This window comes from Schistocerca cancellata, chromosome 7, assembly GCF_023864275.1.
Source record: "Schistocerca cancellata isolate TAMUIC-IGC-003103 chromosome 7, iqSchCanc2.1, whole genome shotgun sequence".
NCBI lineage: Eukaryota > Metazoa > Arthropoda > Insecta > Orthoptera > Acrididae > Schistocerca > Schistocerca cancellata.
In genome coordinates this window covers 342,965,258-342,983,890 of record NC_064632.1, presented here as the reverse complement: position 1 = coordinate 342,983,890, position 18,633 = coordinate 342,965,258, and the positions used below count along the sequence as shown (strand labels likewise).

General features: G+C 39.4%; 1 protein-coding gene across 1 annotated transcript in view; it reads left to right on the top strand.

The window, feature by feature from the left end:
* Positions 1–18,633, top strand: part of LOC126092760 (protein bark beetle) — a 380,473-nt gene that overhangs the window by 281,542 nt on the left and 80,298 nt on the right. Inside the window, exons 22-24 of the mRNA XM_049908487.1 lie at positions 6,073–6,238; positions 9,860–10,097; positions 17,611–17,841. Coding sequence (XP_049764444.1) covers positions 6,073–6,238; positions 9,860–10,097; positions 17,611–17,841 — 635 coding nt within the window. The remainder of the gene's footprint in view (positions 1–6,072; positions 6,239–9,859; positions 10,098–17,610; positions 17,842–18,633) is intronic.

The following is an 18,633-nucleotide window of genomic DNA, read 5'->3' as shown; positions in this document are numbered from 1 at the left end:
ACCACAAAGGAGGGGTATTTGTTCAGAGGTCAGACAAACGTGTCATTTCTGAAGAGGGAGGGGCAGCAGCCTTTTCAGTAGCTGCAGGGGCAACAGTCTGGATGATTGACTGGTCTGGCCTTGTAACATCAACCAAAACAGCCTTGCTGTGCTGGTACTGTGAACAGCTGAAAGCAATGATAAACCACAGACGTACAGCATGGTTAAATGATGAGGGCGTTCTCTTTGGTAAAATATTCTGAGAGTAAAATAGTCCCCCTTTCGGACTACTCAGGAGGACATCATTATCAGAAAAAAGAAAATTGGCATTCTACGGATCAGAGCGTGGGATGTCAGATCCCTTAATTGGACAGGTAGGTTAGAAAATTTAAAAAGTGAAGTGGATAGATTACAGTTAGATATAGTGAGAATTAGTGAAGTTTGGTGGCAGAAGGAACAAGACTTCTGGTCAAGTGAATACAGGGTTATAAATACAAAATCAAATAGGGGTAATGCAGGAGTTGGTTTAATAATGAATAAAAAATAGGAATGCACATAAGATACTATGAACAGCATGTTGTTGTTATGGTCTTCAGTCTAGAGACTGGTTTGATGCAGCTCTCCATGCTACTCTATCCTTTGCAAGCTTCTTCATTTCCAAGTAACTACTGCACCCTACATTCTTCTGAATCTGCTTAGTCCTACCAACTGATCCTACCAACCGATCCCTTCCTCTAGACAAGTTGGGCCATAAATTCCTCTTCTCCCCATTTCTGTTCAGTACCTCCTCATTAGTTGCACGATCTACCCATCTAATCCTCAGCATTCTTCGCTTTCCTTGCCATTGCCAGTGTACATTTTATATCCTCTGTACTTCGACCATCATCAGTTATTTTGCTCCCCAAATAGCAAAACTCATTTACTACTTTAAGTATCTCATTTTGTAATATAATACCCTCAACATCACCCGATTTAATTCGACTACATTCCATTATCCTCGTTTTGGTTTTGTTGATGTTCATCTTATAGCCTTCTTTCAAGACACTGTCCATTCTGTTCAACTGCCAACTGCTCTTCCAGGTCCTTTGCTGTCTCTGACAGAATTACATCATTGGAAAACCTCAAAGTTTTTATTTCTTCTCCATGGATTTTAATTGCTACTCCAAATTTTTCTTTTAGTTCCTTTACTGTTTGCTCAGTGTATAGATTGAGTAACATTGGGGATAGGCTACAACCCAGTCTCACTTCCCTCCGAACCACTGTTCCCTTTCATGCTCCTCGACTCTTATAACTGTGGAGTGAACGCATTATTGTAGCCAAGATAGACACGAAGCCCATGCCTACATGCCAACTAGCTCCGCAGATGATCAAGAGATTGAAGAAATGTATGGTGCAATAAAAGAAATTATTCAGATAGTTAAGGGAGACGAAAATTTAATGGTCATGGGGGACTGGAATTCGATAGTAGGAAAAGGATGAGAAAGAAAAGTAGTAAGTGAATATGGACTTGGGGGCAAAGAGGAAGCCGCCTGGTAGAATTTTGCACAGAGCATAACCTAATCATTGCTAACACTTGGTTTAAGAATCATGAAAGAAGGTTGTATATGTGGGAGAGGCCTGGAGACACTGGAAGGTTTCAGATAGATTATATAATGGTAAGACAGAGATTTAGGAACCAGGTTTTAAATTGTAAGGCATTTCCAGGGACAAATGTGGACACTGACCACAATTTATTGGTTATGAATTGTAGATTAAAACTGAAGAAACTGCAAAAAGGTGGAAATTTAAGGAGGTGGAACCTGGATAAACTGAAAGAACCAGAGGTTCTAGAGAGTTTCCGGGAGAACATTAGGGAACAATTGACAAGAACAGGGGAAAGAAATACTGTAGAAGAATGGGTAGCTTTGGGAGATGAAATAATGAAGGCAGCAGAGGATCAAGTGTGTAAAAAGGAGAGGGTTAGTAGAAATCCTTTAGTAACAGAAGAGATATTGAATTTAATTGATGAAATGAGAAAATATAAAAATGCAGTAAATGAAGCAGATAAAAAGGAATACAAACATCTCAAAAATGAGATCAACAGTAAGTGCAAAATGGCTAAGCAGGGATGGTTAGAGGACAAATGCAAGGATGTAGAGGCATATATCACTAGGGGTAAGGTAGATACTGCCTACAGGAAAATTAAAGAGACCTTTGGAGAAAAGAGAACCACCTGTATGAATATCAAGAGCTCAGATGGAAAGCCAGTCCTAAGCAAAGAAGGGAAAGCAGACAGTTTGAGAGAGTATATAGAGGGTCTATACAAGGGCGATGTACTTGAGAGCAATATTATAGAAATTGAACAGGATGTAGATGATACTGCGTGAATAATTTGACAGCACTGAAATACGTAAGTCAAAACAAGGCCCCGGGAGTAGACAACATTTCATTAAAAGTAGTGATAGCCTCGGAAGAGCCATCCATGACAAAACTCAACCATCTGGTGAGCAAGTTGTATGAGACAGGTGAAATACCCTCAGACTTCAAGAAGAATATAATAATTCCAATACAAAAGAAAGCAGGTGTTGACAGATGTGAAAATTACCGAACTATCAGTGTAATAAGTTACAGCTACAAAATACTAACATTAATTCTTTACAGAAGCCCACACTGCTCACTCATGGTAAAATTTTACTGTCACAGGAAAAAAAACTATATGTCTTTGTTACCTAAGTTCAGTTGTACCAGTAGAACTATTTATAGAACTAACAATAGTGGTCTCAAAATTCTCTGTCTACTAAGAAAGCAACTACCTGTATTAATACTACTACACCACAGCTAATACCAATACCAACAAAACTTCAAAAAATTATTAGTTAAAACCAAAAATTCAACACTCAATGAAGTTAAAACACTGACTGAAAATTTTACTGAAATATTTCAATAGAAACAATAAGAAACATCAGCTGAAAACTGAAGCGCAAAATTTACTAAACAACTTCCATACACAGACAACTCTAAAAAACATAGTGAACGAACGTTTCCATAAGTTTATTAAATCGTTATTTTGCCACAAACAGCACGAAACACCACTGAAAACTATTAAATTTAATAACTGTATAACAGTGCACAAATAACTTTGTCAGTACTTAGCTTTATAACAATTACAGCTGCAACTGCACGCCGCAAAATCTAAACACTCTACTGAGGTGTTAGGTTTGGAGGATCTACTCTCCATAGGATAGTGGGCTGCCATGTGCAGCACCTCAGGAGAGGTTTGGGGGGGGGGGGCAAAATGGAAAATGGTGAGGAGAGAGCTAGCTATGCAGGAGTGCAGGAGTGCTGCAAGGATGAAGGACTGTGGGTTTGGAGTGGGAGCAGGGAATGGGATAGAGGCAGGTAGAGGACAGAGACTAGTGAACATTGAGGCCAGGGGTTTACAGGAACTAAAGATGTGTTGCATCGTGAGTTAACACAAACAGTTCAGAAAAGCTGGTGTTGGTGGGAGGAATTCAGATGACGTAGGCTGTGAAGTACCGTATTTACTCGAATCTAAGCCGCAGTTTTTTTCCGGTTTCTGTAATCCAAAAAACCGCCTGCTGCTTAGGATCGATTGCAAAGTAAGTGGAAGTTCTGAAAAATGTTGGTAGGTGCCGCCACAACTAACTTCTGCCTTCGAATATGTGTAGTGCTACACGGGCATGCTTTGCAGGCACAAAGATAAATACTGGCGCCAAAACCTCTGCATCAGTAAAAAAATTTAAAAAAAAGGGTGGAAGACGAGCTTTATTCTCCGCCCCGAGTTTCGAACCACTGCATTTTCGTACATTATCCGACGAAGTAAATACAAATTCCGTATTGTTCATCTTCGAATGTAGCAGCATTTCAATGTACTACGAAAATCCGACTGGCAAGACTGTTAAGTGTTAGGGATATTTGTCAATATGGCCAACTCTACATTCTGAATTTTTTCCTACTTGTCAGAAGAGATGGTTGCTAATAGGAACTTTTATGAATTGTGAATCACACGCAGTGTTTTCTTCACCATAAGAATAATACGAATATAAACATTTTGCCATGTATTCTTTCGTGTTTGCTGCTCTCTCATTTAAATCCTGTCTGGCTAATAAACTACGAAACTAGAGTGAGACAACAACAAACACGGAAGAATATACATATCATGTAATGTTTATATTCATATTATTTTTATGCCTAATAGTGATACAGTCAGCATTGAAGCACGGCAATTGACTAGATTTTTAAATCTAAGATGACTAATTTCTGTGCAGAATATAATGTACTAAAGAGGCGTCTGCAAAGATTTTCAAACGGAGAAAAATTTTCGCTAAACTCTCGTTCAGAACATCTTCTATCATATGCAGCTTATTATTTGGTTCTTGTTGATCATTACCAAAGAAAGCAGCAGTGTAAGTAACAACCTTCGACCATAAAGTATCTATGGTCGAAGGTAACAACAAATAGCAGTCTCTTGCCATTGTTTCGATAATGAGACAATTCCTCTCTTTTTTTTTTTTTTTTTTTAAATTGTAAGTGGCGGTATCGCGCACAAAAGCAAGCCATGCCGCGAACTGTGACAGGTCGTAAACACTCATTATCAGAATGCGACAAACAATGCATGACAGTGCAGTAATGCATTTTCAGCTTAGAGTGACTTAAACACCTATAACAAAGAGAACGGCAATTATCAGATCAAAGAAAAATAAGCAATCAATTCAAACCAGACGAAGCACGTGAAAAAGGAAGGGTACCCGTATAAATACGGACGGGGCGACTGATCTCATAGCAATGGCTACCTGGTAAAGCTTAACTGCTAAGCTTACGACTTGAACCAAACTACTGTAACTGTATCGTCATTTATTCGACCTAAATTGTGTCTCATATTAAATGGACCAACTTTGTTTCGATTTGGAGGTGTGGCCTAAAATTTTCTCACCTCTTGAATTTCGAGTCTCAAACTTCAGGTGTGGCTTAGATTCGGAAAAATTTTTTTCCTTGATTTCGAGTCTCATTTTTCAGGTGCGGCTTAGATTCGAGTGCGGCTTAGATTCGAGTAAATACGGTAGTCGTTGAAATCAAGCACATTGTGTTGAGTGGCATGCTCAGCAACTGGGTGGTCCATCTGTCTCTTGGCCACAGTTTGGCAGTGGCCATGCAAGTGGACAAACAACTTGTTATTGGTCATGCCCAATAAAATGCCATTCAGTGGTTTGGAGCTAAGTTAATAGATCTCATAGGTGCTTTCACAGGCAGCTGTGCCTTAGATGGGCTAGGAGATGCCTGTGATTGGACTGGAATAGGTGATAGTGGGAGGATGTGTGGTACTGGTCTTACTGGAATAAGTCAGATAATGATATTGCATAACTTGGATGGGCAGCAGAATACCATTGTCGGGAGGGTAATATTGGTTTGTGAAGGCCTTAGTGACACCACTGGCATACTTGGAGAGGGACTGATCATCACTACAGTTGTGACAACAAATGGTGGCTATGCTGTATGGAAAGTGCTTCTTACTGTGGAATAGGTGGCACATATCAAAGAGGAGATATTGTTGGTCATTTGTAGGCGTGATGTGGATGGAGGTACTGATGTAGCAATCCTTGAGCTGGGGGTTGACATTGAGGAACGTGGCTTGTTTGGCTGGGGAGGACCAGAGGAAGCGAATGAAGGTGTAGGTATGGAGGTCCTGGGTGTCCTCATTCTTGGTCCAAACCATGAAGATGTCATCAGTGAATCTGAACCATATGAAGAATATCTGTATATTATTGACATGTCACATAATAATTATTAAATGGAACAATGTGGTGCCAGCCCCACCTACACACACAGAAGTCTCAGATTTTCATTGGCTTACCAAATGTGGAACAGCAAAAATAATGTGATGTTCGTGTGCTCATTCAGCAGCATCACTGTCAAAACATTAGTTGAAGATAGTTGAAGAAATGACATTGCAAGCATCCAAAAAGTTTTGAGATATTTGATATACTCCATGAAAGACTTCAATCTAAAGGTTCTTAAATTGTTTGCATCTACATTACCTTAATTTATATCTCAGTTTTTGTGAAACGATATTTTTTTTTTTTTTTTTTTTCCCAGACCATTTCTTACTGAAGACTCACTGGACTCATCGGTATCAGTGTCATGGGAAACACCAGTTCCTGTTGACCCTGACAACCTGCATGGTCGACTTGATAAATCAATGACGCTGAATTACAGAGAACTACCATACATTGTGCGGTCTGATCTCACAATTTTACCACAGGTCAGTGACAGATTATACCTGCTTATTGATTATTCACTGTTTATGTTACATGTGGTATTCAAACCAATACACTGGTTAGTACAGAAAGTGAAAGGACAAGGACATACAGTCTATTTAGAGAGAGGAAAGATCATAGCAAAATTTAGTGCAAAGTGCAGGCTATAACACATAAGATTAGTGGAATTTATATTTGTCCAAAAATATTGTAGCTTCATAAGAGTACATTAAATGACATAAACTGAATGAAATAAACTGAATAATAATGAAGTAAATTTGCTTACACTGACTGGAATAGCTTTGAAATTTTCATGGCACATTCATCCATTTGTCATCCAGAGAAAAATCCAACTCACTTATATTTCTATCACGTTCTACACATAGTCTAAAAGCTATCCGGCTTTTAAAACTAGATTGAAATATCTCATGTAACTCCTTTACCAATATTTTGATCAGTAGCAAAACTTAAGGTGCTTATTAACTACTATTCAGTCACTTCTCAGATGTAAGTTACCATGAATATTAAAAAGCCCTGGTCATCGTATTTTCATAGTTTACCTTGATTGTTTTATTTTTTCACATGTGGTTTTGACTAACTCACATGGCAAAGCTCCAGGGACAAATGTAAGTTAATGATGTGCTCAGCTGAATTTGCCTATATTTCCTGAACTATATGTTGTGTTTTAATTCTGTAAATTACATTTGGCTATGCATACATGAAAGTTTTTAGATATTCAATGTGGGCTCCTCAGGCTGCACCAGTAACATCTAGACCAGGGATTTCCAGACTTTTTGCCATTGTGTACCACTTGACATTTTTAGAAAATTGATCACACCACTATAGCTTGTTCACCTTTTAATGAATCCTGAGGTGGTGGAGGACAGGGGGGGGGGGGGGGGTCTGCAAAATGCTGAGCAATGACTGTCGCAGGAGTGAGGAATGATATGAGAGCAATAATTTTTGCCATCTTTGTCACTGTAATGTAACACCCAACAAAGCAACGATAACAACAAGAAATTGGTACACCAAATTACACTGGCAGCAGTTGCAAAGTGGCACAAAACTTTTGGATAAACAACAAGACTTTATCAAAATATTGCCAACATCAAAATAAGATTAATCATTCTCGTCCAAGGAAGTGATGGCTAGTGAAGGGAGGGGGTGAGGAGGGTAAATTCAGATCTTCCTGTGTCCTGCATCCAATCCAGAACAAACATTTTGCAGCAAATCCGTTTTCTTTAACATTATATATATTCTACTCTTTATCAATCAATTTTCTCACTATCATTTTAGTTTCAAAATTTCTCACTATCATTTTACTTTAAGAATAAAGTAAGAGAAAAATTTACTTGTATCAGTTCATGTTTTGTTTACTTGTATGCGTATCACCTGAAATGTCCTTGTACACCATCAGTGGTACGTGTACCAGTGTCTGGAAACCCCTGATGCAGAAGGTAGCTGAATTTATCCCACACTAGATGATGACTGTCTTAGAGATCACCACAGCTGTGATATGTTTTCTGAGGTCTTTCAAATCTGTGGGAATAGATAGTATGTATTCTCCATCTTTCACAAACTACAACAAGAAAAAATTTAAGAGTGTGAGATCAGGAGGCACCAGTGGCCAGAAGTGAAGTACTAAGTCTCCATTCCCTGTGAGACTTATCCATTGTTGAGGTACATATTCGTTCAGGAAACATCGAAGATTCAGACGCCAATGGGGTGGAGTTTCACCCTGCTCTAAAATTTAATCTCTTGAACCTTCATTCATTTGAGGAACAAGCTATGTTCCAAGCTCAGTGGAATATTCTCCACATGTTCCTCCAATACATATGGTTGGCCTGGGCTTTTACCATTACATAGAGAGCCAGTTTCATCAAATTGTTTATTCCAACAACCAGTGCTCTCTCTCACTGGAGGTGCAACTTATGGCAAAATTCTCATTGCACTGCAATCACAGACTTGCTATTACTCAACACATGAATATAAAAATCCTGTGTTACATAGTAGCCATCTTGCTTTCAACTGATGCAGTATATGCTGCAGACAGTATGGTGCTGAAGTGCTACAGTGGTAGTATCTGAAACTTTACGATATCCTCTTTCAAATATACAAATATACTTGGCAGAATTCAAGTACAGTGTATAGTGCAGGAAATATAGCTATCTGAAGTGGTATCCATCTTTTTAAATCACCCTGTATTTTGATGGCCACCTCAGACATCTTTTTCAGGTGCTGACAATTTTGCTGTTACGTGTAGTCAATGCATAGACTCCAACCAGTCTCATTGCTTGTGTTTCCAGGTGTTCAGCCAAGTTATTATTTCCATTTCATGCACAATATTTTGATGACTGAGCTAGTCATCTTCTTCAGGTATTGAGAATTGTGCTGTTACGTGTACCAGTCCAGCAATAAAAATGGCCGGCCTATCCTTGGGCTATGAAAGATGAAATTCCTGGATGAAGCAGTATATAAAATGAGGAAAAGGTAACCACTCACCTATTGTGGATCGATGTGTGGAGCAGAGTAACACAACAGAAAACAGCATTCACACTAGCTTTCAAGCAGTAGCTCTTTTTCTAGCAATAGTACACACATTCACTCACATAACCACACACACTCAAATGCACACTCCTGTGGCCATGACAGGATTTGACAGGTGTGTGTGTTTGGGTGCCTGTACGAATGTGTTTACTATTGCTAGAAGAAGAGCTAGTGTTCGAAAGCGAGTGCAAATGCTGCTTTCTGTTATATGTTACTGTGATCTGCGGATTGATCTGCTACCAGTGAGTGGCTTCCTTTGCCTTATTTTACGCAAAAACATGACAAGTATTATGTAGCTTCCTTTAATTTCATAAAGTACCAAACAAATTCTGTATATGTTTCCTGTGGCACAATATGGCATTCTTGTATGACTTTATGATCAGATGCCTCCCTTTCATACATCTACATGAACTACACTACCAGAATTTTTTCTAAACCATTCCTGACCTGTTCCTATGTTTTTCTACATTATATCCCAAGTGTGTTCTCATCATCCACGTGCCCAAGGTCTTTACTCACTCCAATCAGGCTGCAGCAACAGGGGACAAAGATGACTGTGGATTTAGAAGGAAGGAACAAGAACAATGTTGCAGTTGGTGAAAAAATTGTTAAATGGGTAGTTCCGTTTTGCTGAGCATTTTTTGTGTAAATTTTGTTCATTTGCACATCTCTTCACTCTCCTCTCATGTAGAAGCTTTGTTACTGTTATCTCTTTCTTGATCTGTTGCAAAAACATATAAGTCCATTAGTAGATATACAACCTTCCAATTCCCTGTTACTTTTGCTTTTCCAGTCTTTTGCAAATATCTTGCATTTACTCACATTGGTTTGCGTGTTATGGTGTCTCAGTAGAAAACATTTAATGTTATCAGATATATGAAGAAGTAAAATTACCATGAATTATGTTCAAGTGTGATATGCATTTGTGTGAAAAGATGGAAAACTATTTTTTTAACTATAATTGTGATCACCCACACACATTGTGACAGTAGTGAAATGTTTCCCACACTGTGTAAGGGATTTAATAATGAAGCTGTTTCTGCTAGTATCTTTCCTTTAAATACTTTGTTTGTCCACAGGTAACCCTGTCACTATCTCCAGGCGTGGTGATTGAATTTGCACCAAATGTGGGGATACTGGTTCTGGGCTCACTTAAGGCAAATGGTAGACCAGGTCAAGAAGTTATACTGCGTCCTCTGACACATCAGGCTTCTTCAGACGTGACTACTCAGATGGCTTCTGTGCTGGCACAAGGTCAGCCTACAGTTCGCCTGTGCACATTGCCAAATAATTGCACAGGGGAAGCAAATAAGCAAGGTGAGCAAGACACATTGAATGAAACAGAGAGGAAGCAGAAGTTGATAACTTCATGTGAAGACAGCTTGAGGCAGTGTTCTCCAACAGAGCAAACCAATACAGAAGACACGCACACACACACACACACACACACACACACACACACACTTGTCTACACTGTCACAGCTAATGAAATTATACCGGTGCTGTTGTTCAGTAGGAATGTAGGTTTGAGTCAAGTAGATTTGATAAGAAGAGAAAGGAGATGGGTTGAAAGTGGGAGGGATGGAGAGAGGGATGTATGGCAAATGGCAAAAAGAGCCAGAAAGGGGTTTGGATAGAAATGAGCTGCTCGGGGGAACAAAATGGTAAGTGCCAAAATCAAAGTTTCGAGATACAGAGCATCTAAAGTTTCAATTGATCTGCAAATCTGAATAATTTTTTTTAACAGTTCTTTTACTCTGTAGTGATTCTAACATCTATCTTCTACTATACAGACATAAATGAAACTCAGAACTGACTGAAACCAATGAAATATACAAAAATTATTATATTACCCTACACCATTAACAACACACAGTGATAGAACATTACATATCAAATTTTATAGTAAGTCTTCAACACTTTACTGAAACTGCAAAATCATTCATCACTCTCATTACTAATGTCTTTTTCATCTAAAACTGTTGCCTTTAGTGACAGGAAAAATCCATTGTGGACAGGAGGTATAGGAGCGACAGGACGTCAGCAACTTTCTTCTTTTCAATAAGCCTTGGCCCATTGTATTTAAGTCAAAGCGTAGGAACTGGTCCTTGCCTTCCACGTTTCCTGAAGTTTATTTCATGCCAAATGTCATGACAAAATGTCTTGCTGCTGAATAAAGATGATGGATATTCGGAGGTCATCTTCCACCTACATACTTTCCTTAGGTTGACATCTCGATCATCAACTGTCTTCTTTCTGAAGACAAACGCTTCTTTAGAGTATCGTATTTGATAGAAATCCTCTCTTTTCATATCACATACAAGCCGGTTTCTTGATGATCTCGCACCACTAATCTGGACTGTACACATCTTGTACTTGTCGGCAAACGTAATTTTCAATTGTACTTCAGGAACGTAATGGTATGTACATACACTTACCATTACGTTCGTGAAACATACTAAAGACAGTATATTTACAAAATAACATACCTCATCTGAATCATTAGGAATGTATTCCGGATCACTCTTGATGATATTAGTATCATTGGAAGTATATTCCTCATCTTCTGCCATGTTCACTGTTGCCATAATCTCGGAGATGTTTTTACTTGCCGCCATACTCTCTTGTCACTTACCATTATGTTTCTGCAACAGACGGACAATGGTGCTTACCATTAAGCTCTTCCCTGACATCTGTTGAGTGAATTTGGAACTACTAGTAAGTTTACTGCATTGTGCATCCCACAGGTGGTGTCATTAGCCATCTACCGCAAAATACACGGCGATGACGCTTACCATTGTGTTCCCCCGAGCAGCTCAAAAATGGGACAGTGAGCTCACTCTGGTGCAGGCAGCTGGTGTATGTTGCACACAAGGACTGGAGGAATGGACTTGAAGGTGGAGACACAACAGAGGAAGAAGGAAAATGAGGAGAGTATGAGTGAAATGGGAGCCATGTGAATTGGTGTGGGTGTGGAACAGGGCCTACTGGAGATTGAAGACAATTGTGGTGTTGAAAAATGTGTTGTAAGTACAGTTCTCATCTACATAATTCAGAGAAGGTGCAGTTGGGAGGGGGAATATCCAGATGGCCCAGGTTCTGAAGGAGCCATTGAAGTTGAATGCTTTCTGCTCAGCAGTGTGTTCAGCCTTTGTGTGGTCAACTCTGCTCTTTGTCACAGTTTGACAGTGGATAGCTGGTTGGTGGTCATCCTGCCTCTAACAAGGGTTGTACCTTTGATGGGAGTTGGATAGAATGTGCTGACAGACAGATCTTGCCCTTGGGCCTTCCACCATGAGGTGATTTATGTGTAAAGAGGTGTGACAGAAGGGTGCACCAAGTTATTTCATAGGCTGGGTGGGCAGCAGACTCAGAGAGCTGGGAAGGATTATGACTTTATAAGTTTCTCATTTGTTGGATGAAGGTAGGCAGTTGAAGTTTTGATTGTTGTTCCAGTCCGGGATGATACTGGGTGGTGAGAGGACTGCTCATTTGCAAGTGACTGGAGGATTAGGAGCATGTGTGGATACAGCATGGGGCATCTCTTTGTGGATAAGGTTTGGAGGGTTGCCTCTGTCTGCAAAAGCCTTGGTAAGACCTTTTGTTCATCATGGCAAATGTGCCACCCGTGGATGGCCAGATTTTATGAAAGAGACTCTTTAATGTGTAAGAATGACAGCAATTTTTTATGACTGTAGTACCATATATCAAGAAAATGTTTGAATACACTATGGGGAAATAGCAGCCATACCTCCCTTCTTGTGTCTTTCCATGTTAATGTATTCTCATGTGAATTATAAATTATATGGTAGGTAAATATGTTATTACTACTCATTTGTTAAATTTCACGGATGCCAGCACAAATGCTGTATTCTTGACGGCCATCCTGCCTTGTACTGAAAAGTTTTGGAAGGAGAGAGAAAAGGGGAAGTGACAGGAGAGAGTGCAAGAGAGGAAAGAGTGTTATGACAAGAAGCATACCAGGTAATGTTAATTTATTGCTCTCTTCTGAAGAACTAAATGCATCACAAAACACAGGATCTGCAAGTCATTTGCAGCAATGACAGTCCAAAAGGACACATCACTATTCGTCGCTTCATGATAATCACTGGAAGTGAATTTTAGATGACGCCATGTTCAGGTTATCCTGCATGGCTGACAACAAGTCTGTTTCTTTTGCTAGTCAGCACTTTCAAACCCCCACTGCCTTTCAAATCCTACCAGATGCGCTTCCTGGCATGAGTTATTGAGGTAAATATCAGGGTGGTGATGATTTTCTTCCTCAGTGATGTGAATTTTTCTCAGAAAAATTTCCCTAGTTGCTACAATGTCAGATCTCTCCGTCAGAATTAGTCCTCTATCATTGCATTTTTTGTTCCTTAAACTCAAAAGATTAAGAAATGAATGGCAGTCCCCTATGAAACAAAGCTAGTCATCTAATGCATCTGCAACTTTTTGCCTTGTGGGGTACTTGCCACAGTCATAAAATCTGATAACAGTATGATTTACCATTTCCTGGAAATTTTCCAAATCAGTGACTTCTTCTTTCACTAATATCTTTCCTCGGAGACTGTGACTTCATTACTTGACCACCTCTGCAATATTCTCTTTACTATTTGGAGTGAAACACCTCCCCTTTTGCTGTTGCAGTCTGTAGTGCTGATAAGATTTTGCCTTTTTTTTTAATTATATATAAGATCATGCAGAAATTCATGTATCCTGTATATGATGCCCTTTGTTTGGCTCTTTATGTCTGGTAACTGAATGGTCTTAAATAGCAAACAGATTAGCAGTAGTGCACAGTGAAAATCAGGACTCTCTTTACAAATGTTCAACACTTCCATAGAGTGAATGCTTAAAGTGAATGATTGGCAGCAACTCAGTTGCAAAGCTGTGGCAGAAGTGGCGCTATGGCAACACACTTAAGAATCACAGATCAAGCCAGACAAGACCAGAGGCTTCTCATCATTCAAAGGGGAGACGAGGGGTGGGACAGATGACTTTCCCTCACAATCAGGTTTCTGCTTCCTAGTTATAGTGAGCTTCATACAGACAGAGGTTTTTATGAGGCCATTGGAGAGGTGGAGGTCGTTGTCGAGGTGGAGGTTGTTGTCGAGGAAGACGAACAGTGGGCTTGGGAAAATCACATGAAGCTGCTGGGAGAAATGGCTGTGGAGGAATGATGATAGACTGTTGTGGTCCTGGGCCAAGACCATGAACCCAAAGCAGTTGAAGGGGCTCAGAATCTGGGATTGCCTCTAGATGAGTCATGATGCCTCACGATGAGGGTGTCATGCGAGAGCTCACAGTCCACCTAACTAGCTGACTGGTCAGCATGGCTGGATATGGGTTCAATCTCCAGTCCTGCCAGTGGTTTTTCTTTGGTAGGGGGACTGGAATGGTGTCCACTCAGGTTCATGATGTCTGTTGAGGAACTATTTCAATGAGAAATTGTGCAATCAAGGTCTGATAATTCAAGAGTGCAGTGTGCTGACCCCACGCTACTCCATACTGCATTCAGCTTGACCAGTTTGTGGTGAGAATGGAGATGCTTTTCATTTGAATGTGAGAGCTCATGACTGTGCTTTGTCTTTGTTGCTGTTTTTTCCCTGTGAAAAAGAAGAAGAATTTACGGATAATGATATAATTTATTGTTAGTATAAGGAATGATGATGTGGTGAGCACTGAATCAATAGGGAGAGATACTTTTTTTTATAAATGTAGGTTCAAGAACATGGAGAATGTTTGTGTACAGGGAAGTGATGTCAATAGTGATGAGTAGGGATTCCACCGGTATTGGTGTGCAAATCATTGCCAGATGGTTAAGGAAATGGTTTCCATCCTTGATGTGAGAGGTTAGGCTGTAGGCAACAGGTTTGAGGTGTTGGTTAACAAGAGCCAAGATTCTTTCTGTGGGAGCACTGTAGCCAGCCATCCACAGTGGAACATACAAGATGGTTAGGTTTAAGAATGTTTGGTAGCATATAAAAGGCGAACATGTGAGAGGTAATTGGCATGAGTAGAGATTTGAATTTCGAGGAAGGTTCTGGGATGGTCCTGGGGATTAGAGTAGAGATCAGAGGTTTTGCTGGGTCTACAATTTATATCCTGTCCCATAACATCTTCTCCTTCGAGCAGACCTTATAACTTACTGAATGAGAGCAATTGTGATATCGGAAATTTAAAATGTGAGTCAATTCCACTAGGCACTCAACTGACCAATCAGTTTGACCATAGGTGGTTCACATCTCTTCTGAAACGCTATGACTAAGCAAAAATCTTCTGTAAATCTTATTTGTTGGCTCAGTTAGATTATCTGCTAAAATTAGTAATTTTTGCCTGAATAGATAATAAATTTTCCAGTGAAGTTGGAGAATGTTTCATCCTAGGTATAAAACTTGTGTCTTTAATAATTTCAAAATATTGTAAGATATATCTTTTCTGTCAGTTGTGTGTGTGTTTAAACTGGAAGAAAGTATTAACTTGAAAGTTAATGAACAAATCTGTTATTTTATGTGTGTCTTCATACCACATATAACTATAACTGCCTACACATGAGTAATGGACTATTCTCATTTTTTATTATTTTTTCCAGCCTGTAATTTCAATTATTATAATGTCATTATCTTCATTACACAAAAGATACCATTAATCCAAATCATGTCTGATTGTTTTTTTCTTCAGTCATATCGTGAAAGTTGTTGGTATAAACTTAATGAAAGTACAAGACTTCTTTAACAGCAGCTGCATCATTGGAAATCTTAAAATATTCATCACCGACTGTTGCACTAGTAAAGACCCCAAGAAACACTACCATTTAGTTCTGTTATGCAGAATAATAGATGAGAGTGCATGCACCAAAATAAAGGAACATGATTCTCTGTGTTCTTGCCAGTTTCATTTTTTAAATTGTTGTTTCTCAGTGTTTTTCTGCTGAAATTTCTTTCTTGAAGCATGAGTAATGTTTCTAGGAGATTGGTCACAGGTATATATTTGAGTTTCTATCACTGTATCTTTACATATCTCTTTTGTTACTATTTCATAACAATGGCTCTCTGCCCCCCTTTCCCCCTTCCATTATTCTTCACCTACCTGCTTAACTAATTAAAACACTGTTTTCAAAGATTTTAGTGTGTTATTTATATTGCTTCTGTAGGATTCTTCCTTATTGATCTGGTTGTAGTTTAATTTCTCATCAGTGCAATTTATTCCTTACTTATAACATGAGGATAATCCCAAAAGTAAGGTCTCCTATTTTTTTATAAGCACATAGACCTGTTTATTTCTACAGTGGTTTACATCAGTTTACAGCTTGAACATTTAGCTATTTTTTGACATAATCACCATTTATGTCAATGCATTTTTGTAAACACTGTGGCAGTTTTTGTATGCCCATGTCATACTAGTTCGCCGCCGTGCTGTTCAGAAAGTTATGAACCTCTTCTTTCACCTCGTCAGAGCTGAATCACTTTCCAGCCAAATGTTCTTTTAATGTAGGGAACAGGTGATAGTCACTGTGCACCAAGTCAGTCACTGGGCACCAAGTCAGGACTATAGGGTGGGTCGGTGATTATGTTCCACTGAAACTGTTGCAGGAGAGCAACGGTTTGCCGAGCAATGTGTGGGCGAGCATTGTCATGGAGAATGTGTGCGCCCTTGCTCAACATTCCTCTTCTCCGGTCCTGAATTGCCCGTTTGAGTTTTTTCAGAGTCTGAAAGTACATGTCAGCATTGATTGTGGTCCCAGTGGGCATAAAGTCGATCAACAGTACCCCTTTCCGGTCCCAAAAAACGGTTGTCATGACTTTACCAGCAGACTGTGTTTGTTTGAATTTTCGCGACTTTGGCGAAGAAGGATGCTGTCACTAGCATGATTGTTGCTTGGTCTCAGGTGTACAGTGGTGTGGCCAGGTTTCGTCTCCCATGACAATTGAGTCCAGAAAGTTGTCCTGTTCGGCTGCAAGGCAGTGAAGAAATGCGCAGGAAGCATCAACTCATTGCTGCATGTGGTCCTCAGTCAGCATGCGTGGCACCCATCTTGCGCACACCTTCCGGTAGTTCAATGTTTCCGTTAAAATTCTGTGAGCGGGGCTTCGGGAAACCTCAGGAACCAACGTGCAGAGATCATCCAGGATGATCCGCCGATCTTCATGCATGCTTTGCTCAACCATCAACACTGTCTCCTCAGAAATTGACGGTCTCCCACTCCTTTGTTTGCCGCGAATTTTGGTCTGACCAGCTCTCTCTACACCACTTACGAATATTTTTGACATCCATGCATGACTCGCTGTACACTTCTGTCAATTGGCGATGGATTTCAATCGGCGCAGTGCCCTTTTGCGTTCAAAACCGAATAACTGCACGCAATTCGCACTTGGCGGTAACATCCAACAAGAGCTCCATTCTCAACGGCTGCCAAGCCAAGACTGAGTGCCTCAGCACGGCGTGCACATGTTTACACACAGTGCCTGAAGCACTCTTCATAACAGTGTGACCAACTGTCACACAAACAGAGTTCTGTACTTACAAAAAAAATAGGAACCTTACTTTTGGGATTGCCCTCGTACTTTTAAAAGTAAAACTAATGTTGTGGGAAAATAAATGTAAGAATATGAAAAATTACACACGTGCATACATGCACGTGTTTGCACTTCACACACACACACACACACACACACACACATACACACAGTCACATTTTTGTAGCAGATTGCTTTGTTCTTAAACTGTAACCATTTTTATATAAATCTTTTTTTAAAAACTAAATGCCAATAAACCTAGGCTCTTTCTTAAATGAGAAATTTGTATGTATAATGAATCTTTTTTACAGGGTCAATGCAAGCAAGAACTGCAGAGGGCTTTTTGGAGCGTTATAATCGAACATCACTGCAATGGGTTCCTATATGTGATCCACATTTTTGTGAACGTGATGCACAGGTTGTGTGTCGAGAACTGGGATTTGACTCTAATGTGGTGTTTGTCAGTCATGGAAGACAATATAGTTATCATGCTGGTTCAGTAGCACACATCGCTGCCTGGCCTGAACCACTGCAGTGTCGAGGTATTCAATCATTTGCACTTTCTTTATGCATGTGATATTTGCTTTTATATTGCAGTTGGCCGGTACAGTGGACCTTACAAAATGTTAGAATTTTATGAACTTTTAGTGTGTTGTATGTAGGTGATGTGTAGTGAAGAATCCAAGCTTTTGATCTTGAGAATCATGTACTAACTTAGAGGAGCCAAAAAACCATGAAATTTTGCCAGTCTTTTCCCTACAATTTTTTCCGTTGGATCCCCCAAAAATAAAAGTTTCTGCAGTTTTTACTGCTGCAACATATTTCTACAACATATATTTATCACGATACAGAGATCCAAATGAATGGTAGTATTATCAAATTATCAAAAGGCTGTAAGAACCTCAGGTTTTAACATTGTGATGTTATTTTACATCTTTTTCAAGAGGATAATGGTAATTGCCTTTAACAGTCAGTGCCACAAGTAAACTGCTCCCTACACTCAGTGGGGTGCACATTTCTGCTAAGGTTGTGTAAAAGTTGCAAAACAAATCGTGGTTTTTCATGGTAGGTGCATCTAAGTGTCAGTGCTTAACAACCACAATGCCCCCATCTTCCCTGCCTTCAATGAGTACTTCATTCGTTACAGGTATATAACCATAAACAAAAATACAATTTTTTATCTGTACAATGTACATTTCATAAAAATTTCCCCATCATGTCTAATAGAATACCATTTTTTACAAGTTAAAGGTATATTTAAAAATAGAAAATTACTACAAATGAAAAAACATGTAACAGAATACAGAATCATACAAAGAAAGTTAACACCTTGA